At 39.0% G+C, this 16687-nt stretch overlaps 1 protein-coding gene across 1 annotated transcript; it reads left to right on the top strand.

Annotated features, from left to right (window-relative positions):
* The first annotated feature begins 1090 nt into the window (after window positions 1-1090).
* On the top strand, window positions 1091-16195 carry LOC124613685 (paramyosin-like). The gene is made up of 5 exons (XM_047142402.1): window positions 1091-1101; window positions 1409-1460; window positions 1699-1866; window positions 2666-2771; window positions 15972-16195. Exons 1-5 carry the CDS (start codon window positions 1091-1093, stop codon window positions 16193-16195), a joined length of 561 nt encoding a protein of 186 aa, XP_046998358.1.
* Window positions 16196-16687: the final 492 nt, after the last annotated feature.

The following is a 16687-nucleotide window of genomic DNA, read 5'->3' as shown; positions in this document are numbered from 1 at the left end:
GTCTAGTGATGAGCTTATTTTTTCTGTATATTCTCTGATGTCATTCATGGTGCTTTTCCCTCTTTGAAATCAAACTGATTTTTACAAATAATGTCATTTACTGTAAGGGAATTTTCTAGCTGTTTTGCCACAAGTTTTTCAAATATTTTAGAAAAAACAGGAAGGAGAGAGATAGGCCAGTAGCTTTTCATATCTTCTGGTGATCCCTTTTTAAATAATGGCTTAATCTCTACATATTTTAGGACATCTGGGAAAGACCAATGTTCAAAAGACTGGTTTGCAATAATAGTCAGTGGATATGAAATAATGTGGCATACTCCCTTGATTACCATGGAAGGTATTCCATCCCATCCAGCTGAATTTTTGTTTTTTGATGATAATATTGTATTTTCCACATCCCTCTTAGTGATTTTTCTGAATTTTTTAAAAGAAATGTTTTTTATGTTATCTCTATGCCTGAAAATCATATTGTACTGATGAACTGTCATGTCTACATCAGATTTTTCTATACTGCTTTAAGTAATGGCATAAATACCAGTTTCATGGGATTGATATTCTTCTAAGTGGCTGGTCTCTGAAGTGTTAACTTCCAACCACTGGTTTCTTATCTCAAAATATATAACTTTCATTGTTGAATATATAAGCACCTATTTTTGAATCACTAGAAGATGATTCTCAGGCAGTAATAGGTCCACTTGCCAGATCCTCTTCAGTTTCTACTATTGCTACAAACACCAATAAATTCATGTAAGCCAATCAGAAAAGAAATCCACTGTGGCTGTCTAACAGAAATATACACTGGTTTTTAAATAGAGGCATCAACACTGATTCAGAACAATAAGCAGTTTATGAACACAAGCCTCACATGCATTGTTCAGTCAAGTACTCATGCTGACCAAAATATTAATTTCCAACCATTGATTCCTTATCTCAAAAGATATAGTACGGAAATTTTCTACCAATTGGATAATATCAATTCTGAAGGAATGGGTCATCCTTTATGCCCTCTAGATTCATGTTAATAATGTATAGATTAGGTACATTGTAGGTATATTTTTTGCCAATGTAGTATAATAATCTGTTGTATGAAATGTCAGTGATGTACAGAGAATACAAACATGAGAGCTATTGAAACTTCCTGGCAGATTAAAACTGTGTGCTGGACCGAGGCTCGAACTTGGGACCTTTGCCTTTTGTGGGCAAGTGCTCTACCAACTGAGCTACCCAAGCACGACTCACGCTCCATCCTCACAGCTTTACTTCTGCCAGTACCTTGTCTCCTACCTCCCGAGTTCGAGTCTCGGTCCGGTACACAGTTTTAATCTGCAAGGAAGTTTCATATCAGCACATACTCCTCTGCAGACTGAAATTCTCATTCATGAGAGCTATTGATTGAACATGTTAACAGCTGTCTATCGCGTTTCAATGCATTCCAAACACACTGGTTGGAGATGCTGGTGGTTAGAGTCATGTGTGTGTGAGGTGTGATTTTTTGTGTGACTGCATGTGTGTGTTTTCTTTGCTGCAGAAGGCTTTGGATGAAAGCTATAATGTGTAACAGCCTTTTTTGTTGTGCCTGTCTGGTCAATGTGTCATCTTTACAGTGAGTAGCAATCTGTCCTTATTGATACTTTATGACTCAATAAGCAACTTTATAGTGTAGAATACTCACTGGAATTGTGGAAAATTATATTTCAGGAGCAGACAAAAGAAATCAAAGATAAAGAAATTCCAATTAAAAAAGAAATTGCAGAAGTACGGAAAAGTAATAAAAAACTACTTCTGCCACTCCGTGAAGCAGAAACAACTGCAGCTGATCGCATTCGCCGAATGAATCATTATGAAAAAGAAAAGTTGTCATTAAAGGTAAGCTGTCTGTAAATTCTCCAATAAATTTGCTGAAGGAATTTTTAATGTTCTTACAGAACATAACAGTGACGGCAAACTGATCTCTACAAATGTACCTACAATCAAATAAAAATACAACTACTTTTCCATTACTTAATGATAGTGAAAGATGACAAGTATTCTAGCTATTCGAAACAGATGTGACAGCAACTGGCAGTACAGGGGAAGGGGAGGAGTTAAGATGGAATGATATGTAGGACTTGTGAGATACAAAACAACGGATTGAGGAAAATCATCTTTGTAACATTTTATGTAATTCTTTTAAGTAAAAATCATTTTATCTTTACTTGTTCAGTCCTTAGATTTCTGTATTCTGTTTCTTCCTACATTAATTAATGTACCATATTCCATAGGAAAGATAATAAATAACAATGAGAATTTGAAATAAGTCAAGGCATACACGTGTAGAGATGTTGCCTAGCTTTGGTTAATTTCTTTAGTAAAGATTCCACTGAGAATTGGTCACCCTACATTAGCTACTGACAACTTGTTCTTCACCCTATTTTTCTTAGTTTTGATGTTAAGTTTATGTGACAATAATGGTGAAATGTTGGCTACATAACATGCCAAGAGTTTGAATCATAAAAGTAAATTAATATACAATAGAAGGATAACCAATGGATCTTTCATTGTGTTTTCACTGTACTGAAAGGGATTCCAGGATGCTAATTCACTTTGCATACTTTCAGTTCATCCTATTTTACAGAATTGTCTCATGTGACAGGTTAATTTAAATAATATGTTATGAATTATTTAGGGTTACAGAGATAACTGCAGAAGTGCTGCATCATCAGTGGACATACAAACAAAAGCTAAAGAGCTTCACTTTGCTAGCTTTCAGAATGAAATTCTTTTCTTGAGCTGTAAGAGATGCACACACACACAGACACAGACACACACACACACACACACACACACACACACACTCACTCGCTCACTCACATGCACATACCTGTCTCCCTAAATAGTGCTCATTCGACTGGCCCACAGTGAGTGTACTGAGGTGAGGCATGGTGCAGTGTGGGATGGGGTGAGGGATGGAGAGAGGCAGGAGGCAGGGAGGATGTTGGGGAGAAGAATCGAGTGGCTCATGGGAGAATGGGGATTTGTCTGTGGGCTACCTAGGTGTACAGGTAGAGGGGGCAGGTGGCAAACAGCTGAGCACTCGATTTCACAGACTAGGGCATGAGATAGCAGCACACAACTAGCTGACATGTATCGGGTGGGGCACCCTTCTATGCCAACCTTTCCATGAGCCACCTAGAGGGAACATTCCTAGCTTCCCTAAACCCCAAACCCCTGGTCTGTTTCAGATTTATTGATGACATCTTTATAATCTGGACCCAAGGGTGAGACACTTTATCCTCATTTCTCTCTTAACCACTTCTCCTTGTCCTCCTCTACCAGTCATGCCACCCTCCTAGATATCAATCTCCTCCTCTCAGATGGCACATCTCAATCCACATTGAGCCCCCTAATCACCAATAGTACCTGCACTTTAACAACTGTCAGCCCCTTCACACCAAAAAATCCCTCCCATACATCCTCACCACCTGTGGTGGAAGCATCTGCAGTGATGAGAACTCCCTCAGCCAATATGTTGAAAGCCTCACAAAGGCCTTCACAGACAGGCAGTTCCCCCCAGACCCACTACACAAACAGATCTCCCATGTGCCATATCCCCACACACACCTGATCCTCACATTCACCCCAAGAACCAACTACAAAGAAGTGCCCTCCCCCCCCCCTGCCAACATTCAGTATCACCTGAGACTGGAACGACTGAACCATGTCCTTTGTCAGGGCTTTGATCATCTATGATCATGCCCTGAAATGAGGTACATCCTACCCAAGATGCTTCCACCCCCTCCCAGAGTGGTGTTCCACTGCCCATCCAACTTCCACAACATCCTATCCATCCCTATTTCACTCACACTCGAGTTCCCTGCTGCAGAAATCATACTATTGTGGAAGACCCAGATGCAAGACCTGCCCTATCCATCCACCCAACACCTGATACTAGAGTATCATCACAGGCTTATCCTACCCCATCAGAATCTTGGCCACCTGTCAAAGCAGCCATGTTAAATACCAGCTCTGATGCAACCACTGCACAGTGTTTTACGTCTGTATGACAACTAACCAATTATCAACCAGAATGAATGGCCACTATGAAATTGTTGCCAAAAAGAAGGTGGACCACACAGTGGCATAGCAAGCAGCAGAGCACAACATGCAATATTCCAGTGGCCGCTTCACAGTCCATGCCATCTGGACCCCCCCCCCCCCCCCCCCCCCCCCTTCCAGCTTTTCTCTGCTGCACAGATGGAAGCTATCCTTACAGTACATCCTTTGCTTCCGTAACCTCCCTGATCTAAACCTAAGGTAACTCGCAGTCCCCCCCACCCAACAGTGTGTGTGTGTGTGTGTGTGTGTTCGTGTGTGTGTGTGTGTGTACATTCACAATCCCTTTCCCATTACCCCTGCCCAATATGTGTCAGCTAGTTGTGCGCTGCCATTTCATGTCCTAGTCTGTGAAATCGCATACTCAGCCGTCTGCCACCTGTCCCTTCTACCTGCATCCCTAGCTAGCTCGCTGATGACTACCCACTCTCCCATGAGCCACTAGACACTTTCCCCCAACCTCCTCCTTGCCTCCTGCCTGTCTCTATCCCTCACTCCACCCCAACCTGCAGCCTCACCTCATCCAAGCACACTCACTGTGGGCCAGGAAAGAAATAGCAGTGGAACGAGCACAATGTAGGGAGACAGATGTTTGCATGTGTGTGTGTGTGTGTGTGTGTGTGTGTGTGTGTGTGTGTGTGTGTGTGTGTGTGTGTATGTGTATGTGTGTTGTGTGTGTGTGTGTGTGTGTGTGTGTGTGTGTGTGTGTGTGTGTGTTTGTCTGCATGTTTCTCCTACAGCTTAGAAAAGGAATTTTATTCCAAAAACTAGCAAAATGAAACTCTGTACCTTTCGTTTGAGTGTCTGTTGATAACACAGCGCTTCTGCCTTTCTGTGCGTCAACTCTTTATTCCTAAATGATTCATTAATCTCAACCAGAACATCCTGTGCAATATAAATAAAGTATTATTTTGACAAAACTTAGCAGTAGGAATCCTGAGTAATTAGACACTCATAGAGGCCTCTTCATAAATATCATCTGAATGATCTCTCTAAGAAATTATTGAAAAATTTTTATGTTGCAACTGACAACATTCTTTTCCAAAAATATTTCTAGATTTTATTATGACTTTATAGGCCAGTACTCACATGAAAAAACTACTTTCAACCTAATAAACCACGTCTTAGATGTTTCAGACAGCCACACAGAAATCTATGGATCTAACAAAAGCACTGGATGTAATTGATCATACTGTTCTGAGAAAACGTGAATGATGTGATACAAGAAGCCTGCAAAATGACTAGATTATATCATATTTGAGACATTACAAATAAAGTACATGGAAGGAAATGAATTCCAGTTTTTTTTAATACAAAAATGATTTTTTAAAAGAAAAATACATAAATTACTTTTTCCACTCTCCACAAATCACAGACCTTGCCTTTGGTGGGGTGCCTTGCGTGCCTCATTGATGCAGATAGCCACACCACAAGTGCAACCACAACAGAGGATTATCTGGTGAGAGGCCAGACAAACATATTGCTCCTGAAGAGGGGGAAAAGACTTTTCAGTAGTTGCAGGGACAACAGTCTGGATGACTGACTGATCTGACCTTGTAACATCACTCAAAATGGCTTTGCTGTGCTAGTACTGTGAAGGGCTGAAACGAAGGAGAAGCTACAGCCATAATTTTTCCTGAGGCCATGCAGGTCTACTGTATTGTTAAATGATGATTGCATCCATTTGGGTAAAATATTTCAGAAATAAAATAGTCCCCCATTTGGGTCTCTGGGTGGGGTCTACTCAGGAGGATGTTGTCTTCAGGAGAAACAAAACTGGCATTCTGTGGACTGGAATTCAATAGTGGGAAAAAGGAAGAAGGAAAAACTGTACCTGAATATGAACTGGAAGAAGGGAATGAAAGAGGAAGCTGCCTGGTAGAAGCTCCACAGAGCATTATTCAATTGTAACTAACATTTGGTTTAAGTATCATGAAGGAAGGCTGTATTTGCAGAAGAGACTTGGAGACACTGGAAGTTTTCAGACTGATTATATAAACGTAAGACAGAGATTCCAAGAGCAGATTTCAAATTGTAAAATAATCCCAGGGCAGATATGGACTCTAGCCACAATTTATTGGTTATGAACTGTATATTAAAACTACAGAAATTGCAAAAAGGTAGGAAATTAAGGAGGTGGTACCTGGATTGTTTGAAAGAACCAGAGGGAGGTTGTTGAGAGTTTCAGAGGGAGCTTTAGGCAGTGACTGACTAGAACAGGTGAAAGGAATACAACAGAAGATGAATGGGTAGCTTGGAGAGATGGAATAGTGAAGGCAGCAAAGGATCAAAAGGTAAAAAGCCAAGGCCTAATAGAAATAACACAGGAGATACCAAATTTAAGTGATGAAAGGCAAAAATATAAAAATGCAGCAAATGAAGCAGGGGAAAGGGAATACAAATGCCTAAAAAATGAATTTGACTGAAAGTGCAAAATGGTTAAGCAGGAATGGACAGAGGATAAATGGAAGTATTTACAAACATATTTCACTAGGGTAAAGACAAATACTGCTTACAGGAAAATTAAAGAGGTCTTTAGTGGTAAAAACCAGTCCTAAGCTAAGAAGGGAGGTCTGAAAAGGAAAGCTGTAGTGTCTGTACAAGAGAGATTAACTTGGAGGCAATATTACAGAAATGGAGGAGGATGTAGATGAAGATAGGATGGTAGATACAATTCTGCGAGAACAAGCTGACAGATCACTGAAGGATCTAAATCAAAACAAGGCTCTAGGAGTAGATGACATTCTGTCAGAGATACTGACAGCCTCAGGTGAGTGAGCCATGTCAAAACTCACCTGTCTGGTGCGCAAGATGTATGTTACCGGCAAAATACCATCAGATTTCAAGAAGAATGAAAACAATTCCAGAGAAAACAGGTGCTGCCAGGTGTGAATACTGCTGAACTGTCAGTTTAATTAGTCATGGCTGCAAAATACTAACACAAATTCTTTTTAGAAGAATGGGAAAAGTGGCAGAAGTTGACCTTGGGGAAGATCATTTTAGACTCCAGAAGATTAGATGGGTAGATCACGAAACAAATGAGAAGGTATTGGACAGAATTGGGGAGAAAAGATATTTATGACACAACCTGACTAGAAGGAGGGATCAGTTGACAGGGCACAGTCTGAGACATCAAGGGATCACCAATTTAGTGTTGCACAAAGGAATGGGAGGTAAAAATTATAGAGGGAGACCAAGAGATGAATACAGTAAACAGATTCAGAAGGATGTAAGTTGCAGCAGTTATTTGGAGATGAAGAGGCTTGCACAAGACAGAGTAGCATGGAGAGCTGCATCAAACCAGTCTACAGACTGAAGACCACAATAACAACAAATGACTTTTCCTCATGTCAGGTATTGAGATCCAGTGCTATTTGTGGATGACATGTCTATTGATCAAATAGGAGAGTGATGATGTCCCTGTAACTGCAAAAGATATCATGAAAGAAGTGTATCAGTGGTATACCAGAAACAGGCTAGTAGCAAACCCCTGTATATTGTATCAATGAATTTCCATACACAGCAAAATTAAAGTGCAGCACAAGAAATAATATGTAAGTTAATGATAAAAAATAAATTAAGTCATGGTTATATATTTTACAGCATTACATATTTGTTAGATTAAGCATTTAAGAATACAAATAATTTAAATTTTGGCTTGTGAATAATTCCATATACACTTCTCTGACACATGGAAATATTTACAAATTTGAAATTTTGACCCTCATAGTTTTTGTTCTCTTTAAAAATGAAGAAAACATTTCCTTTTATTTGTGATAAGCAAATTAACATGACAGTTCTGGCAGGTTACTGATGGATTTCCTTTGCAGTTTGCTATCTTTCTTTCACCTCTCTTCCCGATACAATTGACCAGTGCCTAACTTTGTCCTGATGAAGTGGCTTTGATGCATGCCCCACTTTCTTCTTCTTTGTGTATTCAATATCTACACTTTTTGATGGGACTTATTCCTCTAGCATTACCTTTCCTCAACAGCAGTTGTTGATAGCAGCATTATTTTTTGAATTTTGGACAGGTCAGTATTATCTCAGTTACTTTTCTGAAAACTTTCATATAATTTTATACACAGTATGATATATTCCAAGCTAAAATTTATGAAAAGGAATTACTTTACAAAATATTTTAGTTTTGATGTTCAAATTGATAAGTACTAGTTCTGAATGTACAGTTAAAATTATTTTTTTTAGAAACATTTGAAATTACAAAATATTTGAACGCTTAAAATCTCTATTATTAATTAAACAATCCTGTATTGTTTACTATGTTTATTTCTGGATTCATTTATGAAATAATAATTGAAATTAATAATGTAACAGAAACGAGTAGAATTTCACTTGTTAAGAAAAGTTGTAAACCCTTTGGAACATTGTTATTTTCACAGAATGTGGGAGTTGTAAGCATGCCTCTGGCGTGATCGGACATATTTTTGTATTTTTGTGTAAACATTGTAATTTTGGCTTCGTTAATGTGAAAAATCAAAATACAGTATGTATAATAAAACGTAAGAAAGTATATTTATGTAAAAAAAAAAAAAAAAAAAGCTGCAGCAGCAATCTTCAGATTTATTTAGTTCAAACCAACAATGAGGAACTGATGTGACACTTTTCAGCTTCAAGAATCAGACCCCTAGAGAAGAAGAACTGGAGCCAACTCAGCATGACCAGCTTAAGTAAACTAGAAATTTAATTGTAATTTTTGCTGCTCTCAAATCTTCATAAAAGACATTGTGTAATGTGGACTATAGATGGAAGAAGGAAGGAGGGGTTGGATTACAAGTGTGGACATTGTCTGTATTTAATTGACTAATAATTAAGTTTTGTCTGTTGCAGAAATTGTTTTATTTTGTTGATTTTGTAAATTTATGAATGAATAAATTTTCCATCACATGGAGCAATACTGAAAGCTGCCCAACAAAAGATCTTTATACCAACAGTGACAATGCCCTACCAATAATGATGAACCGGATTGAATGAAAGTGAAGAGAGCTTCACAACTACAACTAGGGACATCAAAAAGCAAAGTTAAGTACAGATTATTTGTGAAGTTAATTTGTGTGTGGATTTGTGTGGCAATTAATAATCAGTTAACAGAAATATAAACAGATAATGATAGCAAATTTGTTTCACTACAAACATAATTAAATGACTCGAAATCTGGAAACAATACTCAAATGGACAGGGTACAAGATCAGATAAGTCAACTTAGTAATAAAGTTTCAGAGTTAAAAAATGAGTTGTCAGAGAGGTTAAGAAGAAAAAGTTGATGATTTAGAAAATAAATTTATTGTTTTAAAAAATGAGTTTGTAATTTAGTCAGCAAAACAATCAAAGAATGTTGATGACTTCAGAGTTGAACAGAAGACCATAGCAGAAAAACTATGTTAGTTGGGAGCTACCACCCAACAAACTGTCACCAGTTTAAAGCAAAAAATTTAAAATATATAAAACAATATGCAAACTAATGTAATTGTTTTAGATCAAAAAATTTCAGCAGTTCAGGAAAGTTGTATTAACAAAAATCTGTATGTAAACAATGGTATTGCATGGTCCAACACTCCTATCAAAAGTTTTCCATCAGATAATTTACATCCAGTGGATTTTCTGCACCACTGCAGAGATAGTTTTGTGTCATGCATGAATATAAATCAAAAAATTAAATTTCTTAAAACATTTTTTGAAGGTGAAGCTCTGTTAAGGGTAAACTTAAATTTAAGTCAGTGGGAAACACATCAGAGTTTCAAGAAAAGTTTTTTAAATAAATTTTGGTCAGAAGCAGAACAGGGGAGAATCAAAAATGAATATTTGAATGGTCCTAATTATTGGGATAGGGATGGCACTTTTAAAGAGTTTTGTTAGAACCAACTTAAAAAATTAGCACATCTTGGCAAAACATTTGACAAAATGACCTTGACTGATGCACTTAAAAGGAGAGTACCAGAAAGATTGCAGGGGGATTTGGTACATGGACCAAATGATTGTCTTGAACAATTTTTACGATATGTTGAATGTCTGGACAGGGCAGTAGAAATAAATATATACTATAATAATCAGCATGATAAAAATCACAATGGGAGTAATCACAGAAACAGAGATAACAGTAACTTCTATCAGGATCAAAGTGTCAATAAACAGAGAAATTTTGAACATCAGCAGGACAAGAATAATGGGGATGGCTATAGGCATTGTAATAGAAGATGCAGTCATGGAAGTAACTACTCAGGAAACAACAGTTCTCCTTAATGGAGGTCCACATTTTTGGGGAGAGGAAATACAATAGGAACATGACCCCTAAGTTACACTTACAATTAAACAATAATAACACTGTTAATGATATGGCACATGTATCTGAAACTGAACAGAAGGAATATCAGATTTTTTGTTTACATTTTTATCAAAAGTTTTGGGATACTATGTTTAATTATGGTGATGCAGGTGCTAATTTCAAACCTGAATGTGAGAGTAGTGGGAATTTTGATGTAGTATGTATTAATGGTTTCTTCTCTTTGTTGGAAAACAGTGTTGTTGATGTATGTAAATCAGGTGATGAATGCATTGGATCAGAACTAGTCTGAGACTGGTTGCTTATTGCAAATGAATGTAGGTGAGGTAACTGACTTTTATGGAGATGAGACTTGTATTGTTAGTGATGTTGTTGAGGAAGTAATTTTGCAGGCCCATGATGATGATGAATATCAGGTATTTGTGGAGTTTAAGAATAATGAAGTTTCCAAGTTATCTGTGAATGATGGTGACAATACAGGTAAGGTAAGTGATGTATGTGATACTGAAAGTGAGGGTCATGAAATATGAGTCCAGTCAAAACAGTTTTTCAAATGTCCTACAGAATAATGATCCAAAGAGTAAACTTAAGGTATCAGTGAGCTTAGAGAATAAAGGTAAAAACTTTTTGGAGTTTGTTTGGGACCAGATTGATGATAACATACATAAAGGTGCATTCTGGAATAAGTTAGCTGTGGTTAATCAGAATTTGTATCCCAAATGGTGGACTGAAGTGAAAGAGGATCTAAGCAGGAAGTGTAATTTTGACAGTAATGTGTTTTGTATCCCTTTTGTAATAAGTGATGTTAGTTGTGCCATGGAATCTATTCATTGTGTTCAATCCTTACCTGACAACACAAGTAATCAAAGTAATGTTACGATACCTGTGAAATTGATAAAACCTTGTGAAGACAGTTTGGATGGAGCATTTCATGAAACTGAAAGTGATCTTTTGCATGAAATGTCTGACAACAGAGAGGCTGATTCAGATTTTGGGTGTCCTTACATTAAAATTAAGATTTATCAGTGGGAAGGAAACTGTTTCATTGATACAGATAGGTCAATTTGTGGTATATCTGAACAGTTCAGAGACAAGATCAAGTATAGTAAAAATTTTGCGGAAATATCTATTGCAGGTGTAAGGATAAGAGGAACTAAAGGTAAGCAAAGCAAATTGGTAAAACCCCAGGTACTTTTTACTTTTAGTATAGAAGACAAGACCTTTAGACATGGATGCTTAGTGATTCCTAGTCTGGAAGAAAATATAATTCTCAGTATGGATTGGACAGTGAAAGTTGAGGCTTGTTTTGGATGGGGTGCTAAAGAATTGTTTGCTTTGGAACCTAGAGGTAATATTTATGTGAAATCTAATTTCTATATTTTAAACTGTGGGAAAAGTTGTAACTATTTGCAAACCATTGTGAACCAAGATGAGTACCAGACATTTAATGATGATATAAATTTTGATGAGACTGAGGTTCAGGATTTTGAAAGTGTAGAAGATTCTAAACTGATGGAAGCTAAAACTCTTAATGACCAACAAAAGGAACAACTTAGGAATTTGTTATTTGAGTTAAGAAATGTGTTCAGTGAAAGAACAGGGAAGTAAAAGGCTATCAGAGCATGCTTCACCATATGGATCATCAACCTTTCTTTCTCAGGCCATATAGTGTACCATTTTCAAAAAGGAAAGATTTAGAGAAAGAAATTCAGAAAATGGAAATATGGGGAGTAATTGAGAGAAGCAGGAGTGCTTACAATAATCCTTTCGTTGTGTTAAGTAAGAGAAATGGTCATGTGAGAATTGTTTTGGACTCTAGACATCTTAAGAAGTTTCTTATCAGAGAGAATGATCATCCTGAGAACATGGACGAGCTGTTACAAAAATTTGATTGTGTAAAATCCATGAGTAGTTTGGACTTGACCTCTGGATTTCACAAAATCCCACTTGAAATTAATTCTTGAAAGTATACTGCATTTTTGTATGGAGGCGTTTTCAATACTGTGTGGTGCCATTTGGGCTAAATGTATCTGTAACTGAATTCATAAGAGCTCTGGATTCTGTCTTGGGAAGTAAAGTGAGTTCAAAATTAATTGTGTATGTCAATGACATTAAAGGTCACTGAAAAGACTTGGGAAAAACATTTGGATCTGTTAAGAGATGTTTTTTCAAAATTGGACTCATCAGATATGACACTGAAAGCAGGTAAGGGTATATTTGGTGTGGAAGAAGTAAAATTTTTAGGGCATGTTATGACCGAGAAAGGAATTGCATCTGATAGAGAGATACTTGGTGCTATTTATAGTTTTTCTGCTCCTTACGGTAAGAAACAGTTTATATCATATTAATGGAAAATCTCATATAAAGATTTGAAACAAATACTAACAAAGAGATAGAGGGGCTGGCCAGTACTTACCTCAGCTCAGTACAGCCAATAGATACACAAAATACAACAGAAAATTTACGTTCCTAGCTTTCGGAACTTAGTTCCTTCATCAGGGAGGAGAGAGGGAAAAGAAAGGGAAGAAGGGAAAGTGGATTTAGTTACTCACAACCCAGCTTATGAAGCAACAGGGAAAGGAGAAGGAAAACAGGGAGGGTAGCAAGGATGGAGGCATGGTTGTCAGAGGGAAGCAAAAGATATTCTACTGTAAGTACTGTGCCAGCTTCAAACCAAAGAGGATGCATACAGAAGTAAAGAGGTATAAGGTATAAAGATAAACACAACTATGTAGGATGAAAAGATGCGTGAATGGCTAAAGAGGAAAGGGAAAGAGGAGAAGACTGAAGATAAATGGGAGTGAGGTTGTTTAATGTAGGTTCAGTCCAGGGGGACAGCGGGATGAAAGGATGTGTTGGAGTGCAAGTTCTCATCTCCGCAGTTCTGAGGAACTGGTGTTGGGTGGGAGAAGCCAAATGGCACATACGGTGTAACAGGTTCCTAGGTCCCTAGAATTATGCTGGAGGGCATGCTCTGCTACTGGGTATTGGACATCTCCTAGGCGGACAGTTCGTCTGTGTCCGTTCATGCGCTCAGCCAGTTTAGTTGTTGTCATACCGATGTAAAAGGCTGTGCAGTGCAGGCATGTGAGCTGATAAATGGCATGTGATGTTTCACATGTGCCCCTGCCTTGAATTGTATATGTTTTACCAGTAGCGGGGCTGGAGTAGGTGGTTGTGGGGGGATGCATGGGGCAGGTTTTGCAGCAGGGTCAGTTACAGGGGTAGGAACCGCTGGGTAGAGAAGGTAATCTGGGAATATCCCGACAACCCCCAGCATCACCCCAGCTGAATCTCGTGCCCTTAAGAAGCTGAAAACAGACTGCTCTATTGTCATCCTCTCGGCGGATAAAGGCTCCACAACTGTGGTACTTGACCATGTGGAGTATGTGGCAGAAGGACTGCGTCAACTCTCCGATACCTTAACCTACAAAGCTGTTATCCAGGATCTCATTCCCTCCATCCAGGCTGAGCTACAGAAAATCCTAAAAATCCAAGGTCCCTCACAAGGCCTCACAACGGCTTCCATAGGCCTACTCACTCCACCTGAGTCACGTACCCCTACCTTCTACCTATTACCCAAGATATACAAAGATAACCATCCTGGCCGTCCTATTGTAGCAGGCTTCAAAGCCCCAACAGAACGTATCTCAGCTCTGGTAGACCAACACCTCCAACCTATCACCCGAGACTCCCATCCTACATCAAAGACACAAACCACTTCCTAGAACGCCTCAAATCCATTCCCACTCCTCTCCCACCTGAAACCTTTCTTGTCACAATAGAGGCTACATCCCTTTACACAAACATCTCACATATCCATGGTCTCTCTGCCCTTGAGCACTACCTCTCCCAATGCCCAGCCGAAGATCTTCCAAAAACCTCATTCCTTATCACACTTACCAACTTCATCCTCACCCATAATTACTTCACTTTTGAAGGCCAGACCTACAAACAAATCAGGGGAACAGCCATGGGAACCAGGATGGCTCTGTCCTATGCCAACCTCTTTATGGGCCGCATGGAGGAGGCTTTCCTGAAGACCCAACAGCTGCTTCCCCTGGCCTGGTATAGGTTTATGGATAACATCTTTGTGGTCTGGACTCATGGTGAAGAAACACTTCTTAATTTTCTCCATAACCTCAACTCCTTTTCGAATCTGAATTCCACCTGGTCCTTCTCCAAAACCCAAGCCACCTTCCTGGATGTTGACCTTCATCTTCTTGAAGCTCACATCCACACATCTATTCATATCAAACCCACAAACAAACAGCAGTACCTTCACTTTGATAGCTGCCATCCATTCCACATCAAACACTCCCTTCCCTACAGGCTAGGTATTTGTGGCAAATGTAAGTGCTCCAGTGACGAATCCCTCAACAATTACACCAATAACCTGACCAGTGCTTTCCTCTCCCGCAACTATCCTGCAGACCTTGTCCACAAACAGATCTCATGAGAAATACATTCCTCCCCGTCCAACAACAATGTTCCTACCCCAGACCACACAGAAGCATCCCCCTTGTCACCCAATATTATCCTGGCCTCGAATACATCAACAAATTACTCTGCCAGAGATATGACTTTCTCAAGTCAACCCCTGAAATGAGATCATCCCTTGACAAAATTCTCCCCACACCACCCAGAGTTGCTTTTCGTTGCTCCCCTAACCTCCGTAACATCCTTGTCAAACCCTACAATATTCCCAGACTACCTTCTCTACCCAGTGGTTCCTACCCCTGTAACCGACCCCGCTGCAAAACCTGCCCCATGCATCCCCCCACAACCACCTACTCCAGTCCCGCTACTGGTAAAACATGTACAATTCAAGGCAGGGTCACATGTGAAACATCACATGTCATTTATCAGCTCACATGCCTGCACTGCACAGCCTTTTACATCGGTATGACAACAACTAAACTGACTGAGCGCATGAACGGACACAGACGAACTGTCCGCCTAGGAGATGTCCAATACCCAGTAGCAGAGCATGCCCCCCAGCATAATTCTAGGGACCTAGGAACCTTTTACACCGTATGTGCCATTTGGCTTCTTCCACCCAACACCAGTCCCTCGGAACTGCGGAGATGGGAACTTGCACTCCAACACATCCTTTCATCCCGCTGTCCCCCTGGACTGAACCTACATTAAACAACCTCACTCCCATTTACTCTTCAGTCTTCTCCTCTTTCCCTTTCCTCTTTAGCCATTCACGCATCTTTTCATCCTACATAGTTGTGCTTATCTTTATATCTTATACCTCTTTACTTCTGTATGCATCCTCTTTGGTTTGAAGCTGGCACAGTACTTACAGTAGAATATCTTTTGCTTCCCTCTGACAACCATGCCTCCATCCTTGCTACCCTCCCTGTTTTCCTTTTCCTTTCCCTGTTGCTTCGTAAGCTGGGTTGTGAGTAACTAAATCCACTTTCCCTTCTTCCCTTTCTTTTCCCTCTCTCCTCCCTGATGAAGGAACTAAGTTCCGAAAGCTAGGAACATAAATTTTCTGTTGTATTTTGTGTATCTATCGGCTGTACTGAGCTGAGGTAAGTACTGGCCAGCCCCTCTATCTCCTTGTTAGACTTTAGAATTATGCACTTGAGAGGTATGAAAGAGCAAAAAGACATCTTGAAAATTTTCAGAGACATCTACAGGTATCAAAATGATGATCAAAATTTGAAATTGGTTAAGAGCATGTTCAGTAAGAAAGGTGGAGAAAAGACTCAACAGTATTATAAGGTACACAAGGGCATTTTATTCAGGCGACATAACACTGAACCAGATGGTTGGAGTTGGCTGGAATAATGTATCAACCAAATGTACACAAAAGATTCAGAAAAAAACACAGGAAGGAGAGTCAAGAAGAAGAATGCCAGGTGTGACAGATGTCAAAGTGTGAAGGTAAGTAACCAAATAAGTAGAGGTCAAATGCAAAACATGCTGCTTAATAGTTTCCTAGACCTCACGTCTGTGGACATCTATGGACCTTTGCCAAAATCTAAGAATGGATTTTGTTACATTTTTGAGGTGGTTTATGTTTTTTTAAAGTTTATAAGGATGATCCCTCAATAGAAAGCTACCAGTAAGTAAATCATTTCTAAGTTTGAAAACACATATTTTCATCAGGTGGGCTTTCCTAAAACAATTTTATCTGACAATGGTTCTCAGCTTACATCACAAGCTTGGAAAGATTTTGTTGGTCATGCACAAAGTAATCATATTATAACCTCTGTGTAACATCTGTCAAGTAATCCTACAGAATAATATATGAGAGAAACTGGAAGACTGTTTAGAACA

This window comes from Schistocerca americana, chromosome 4 (assembly GCF_021461395.2).
Source record: "Schistocerca americana isolate TAMUIC-IGC-003095 chromosome 4, iqSchAmer2.1, whole genome shotgun sequence".
NCBI classification, from domain to species: Eukaryota; Metazoa; Arthropoda; class Insecta; order Orthoptera; family Acrididae; genus Schistocerca; species Schistocerca americana.
This window is presented reverse-complemented; position numbering and strand designations above follow the sequence as displayed.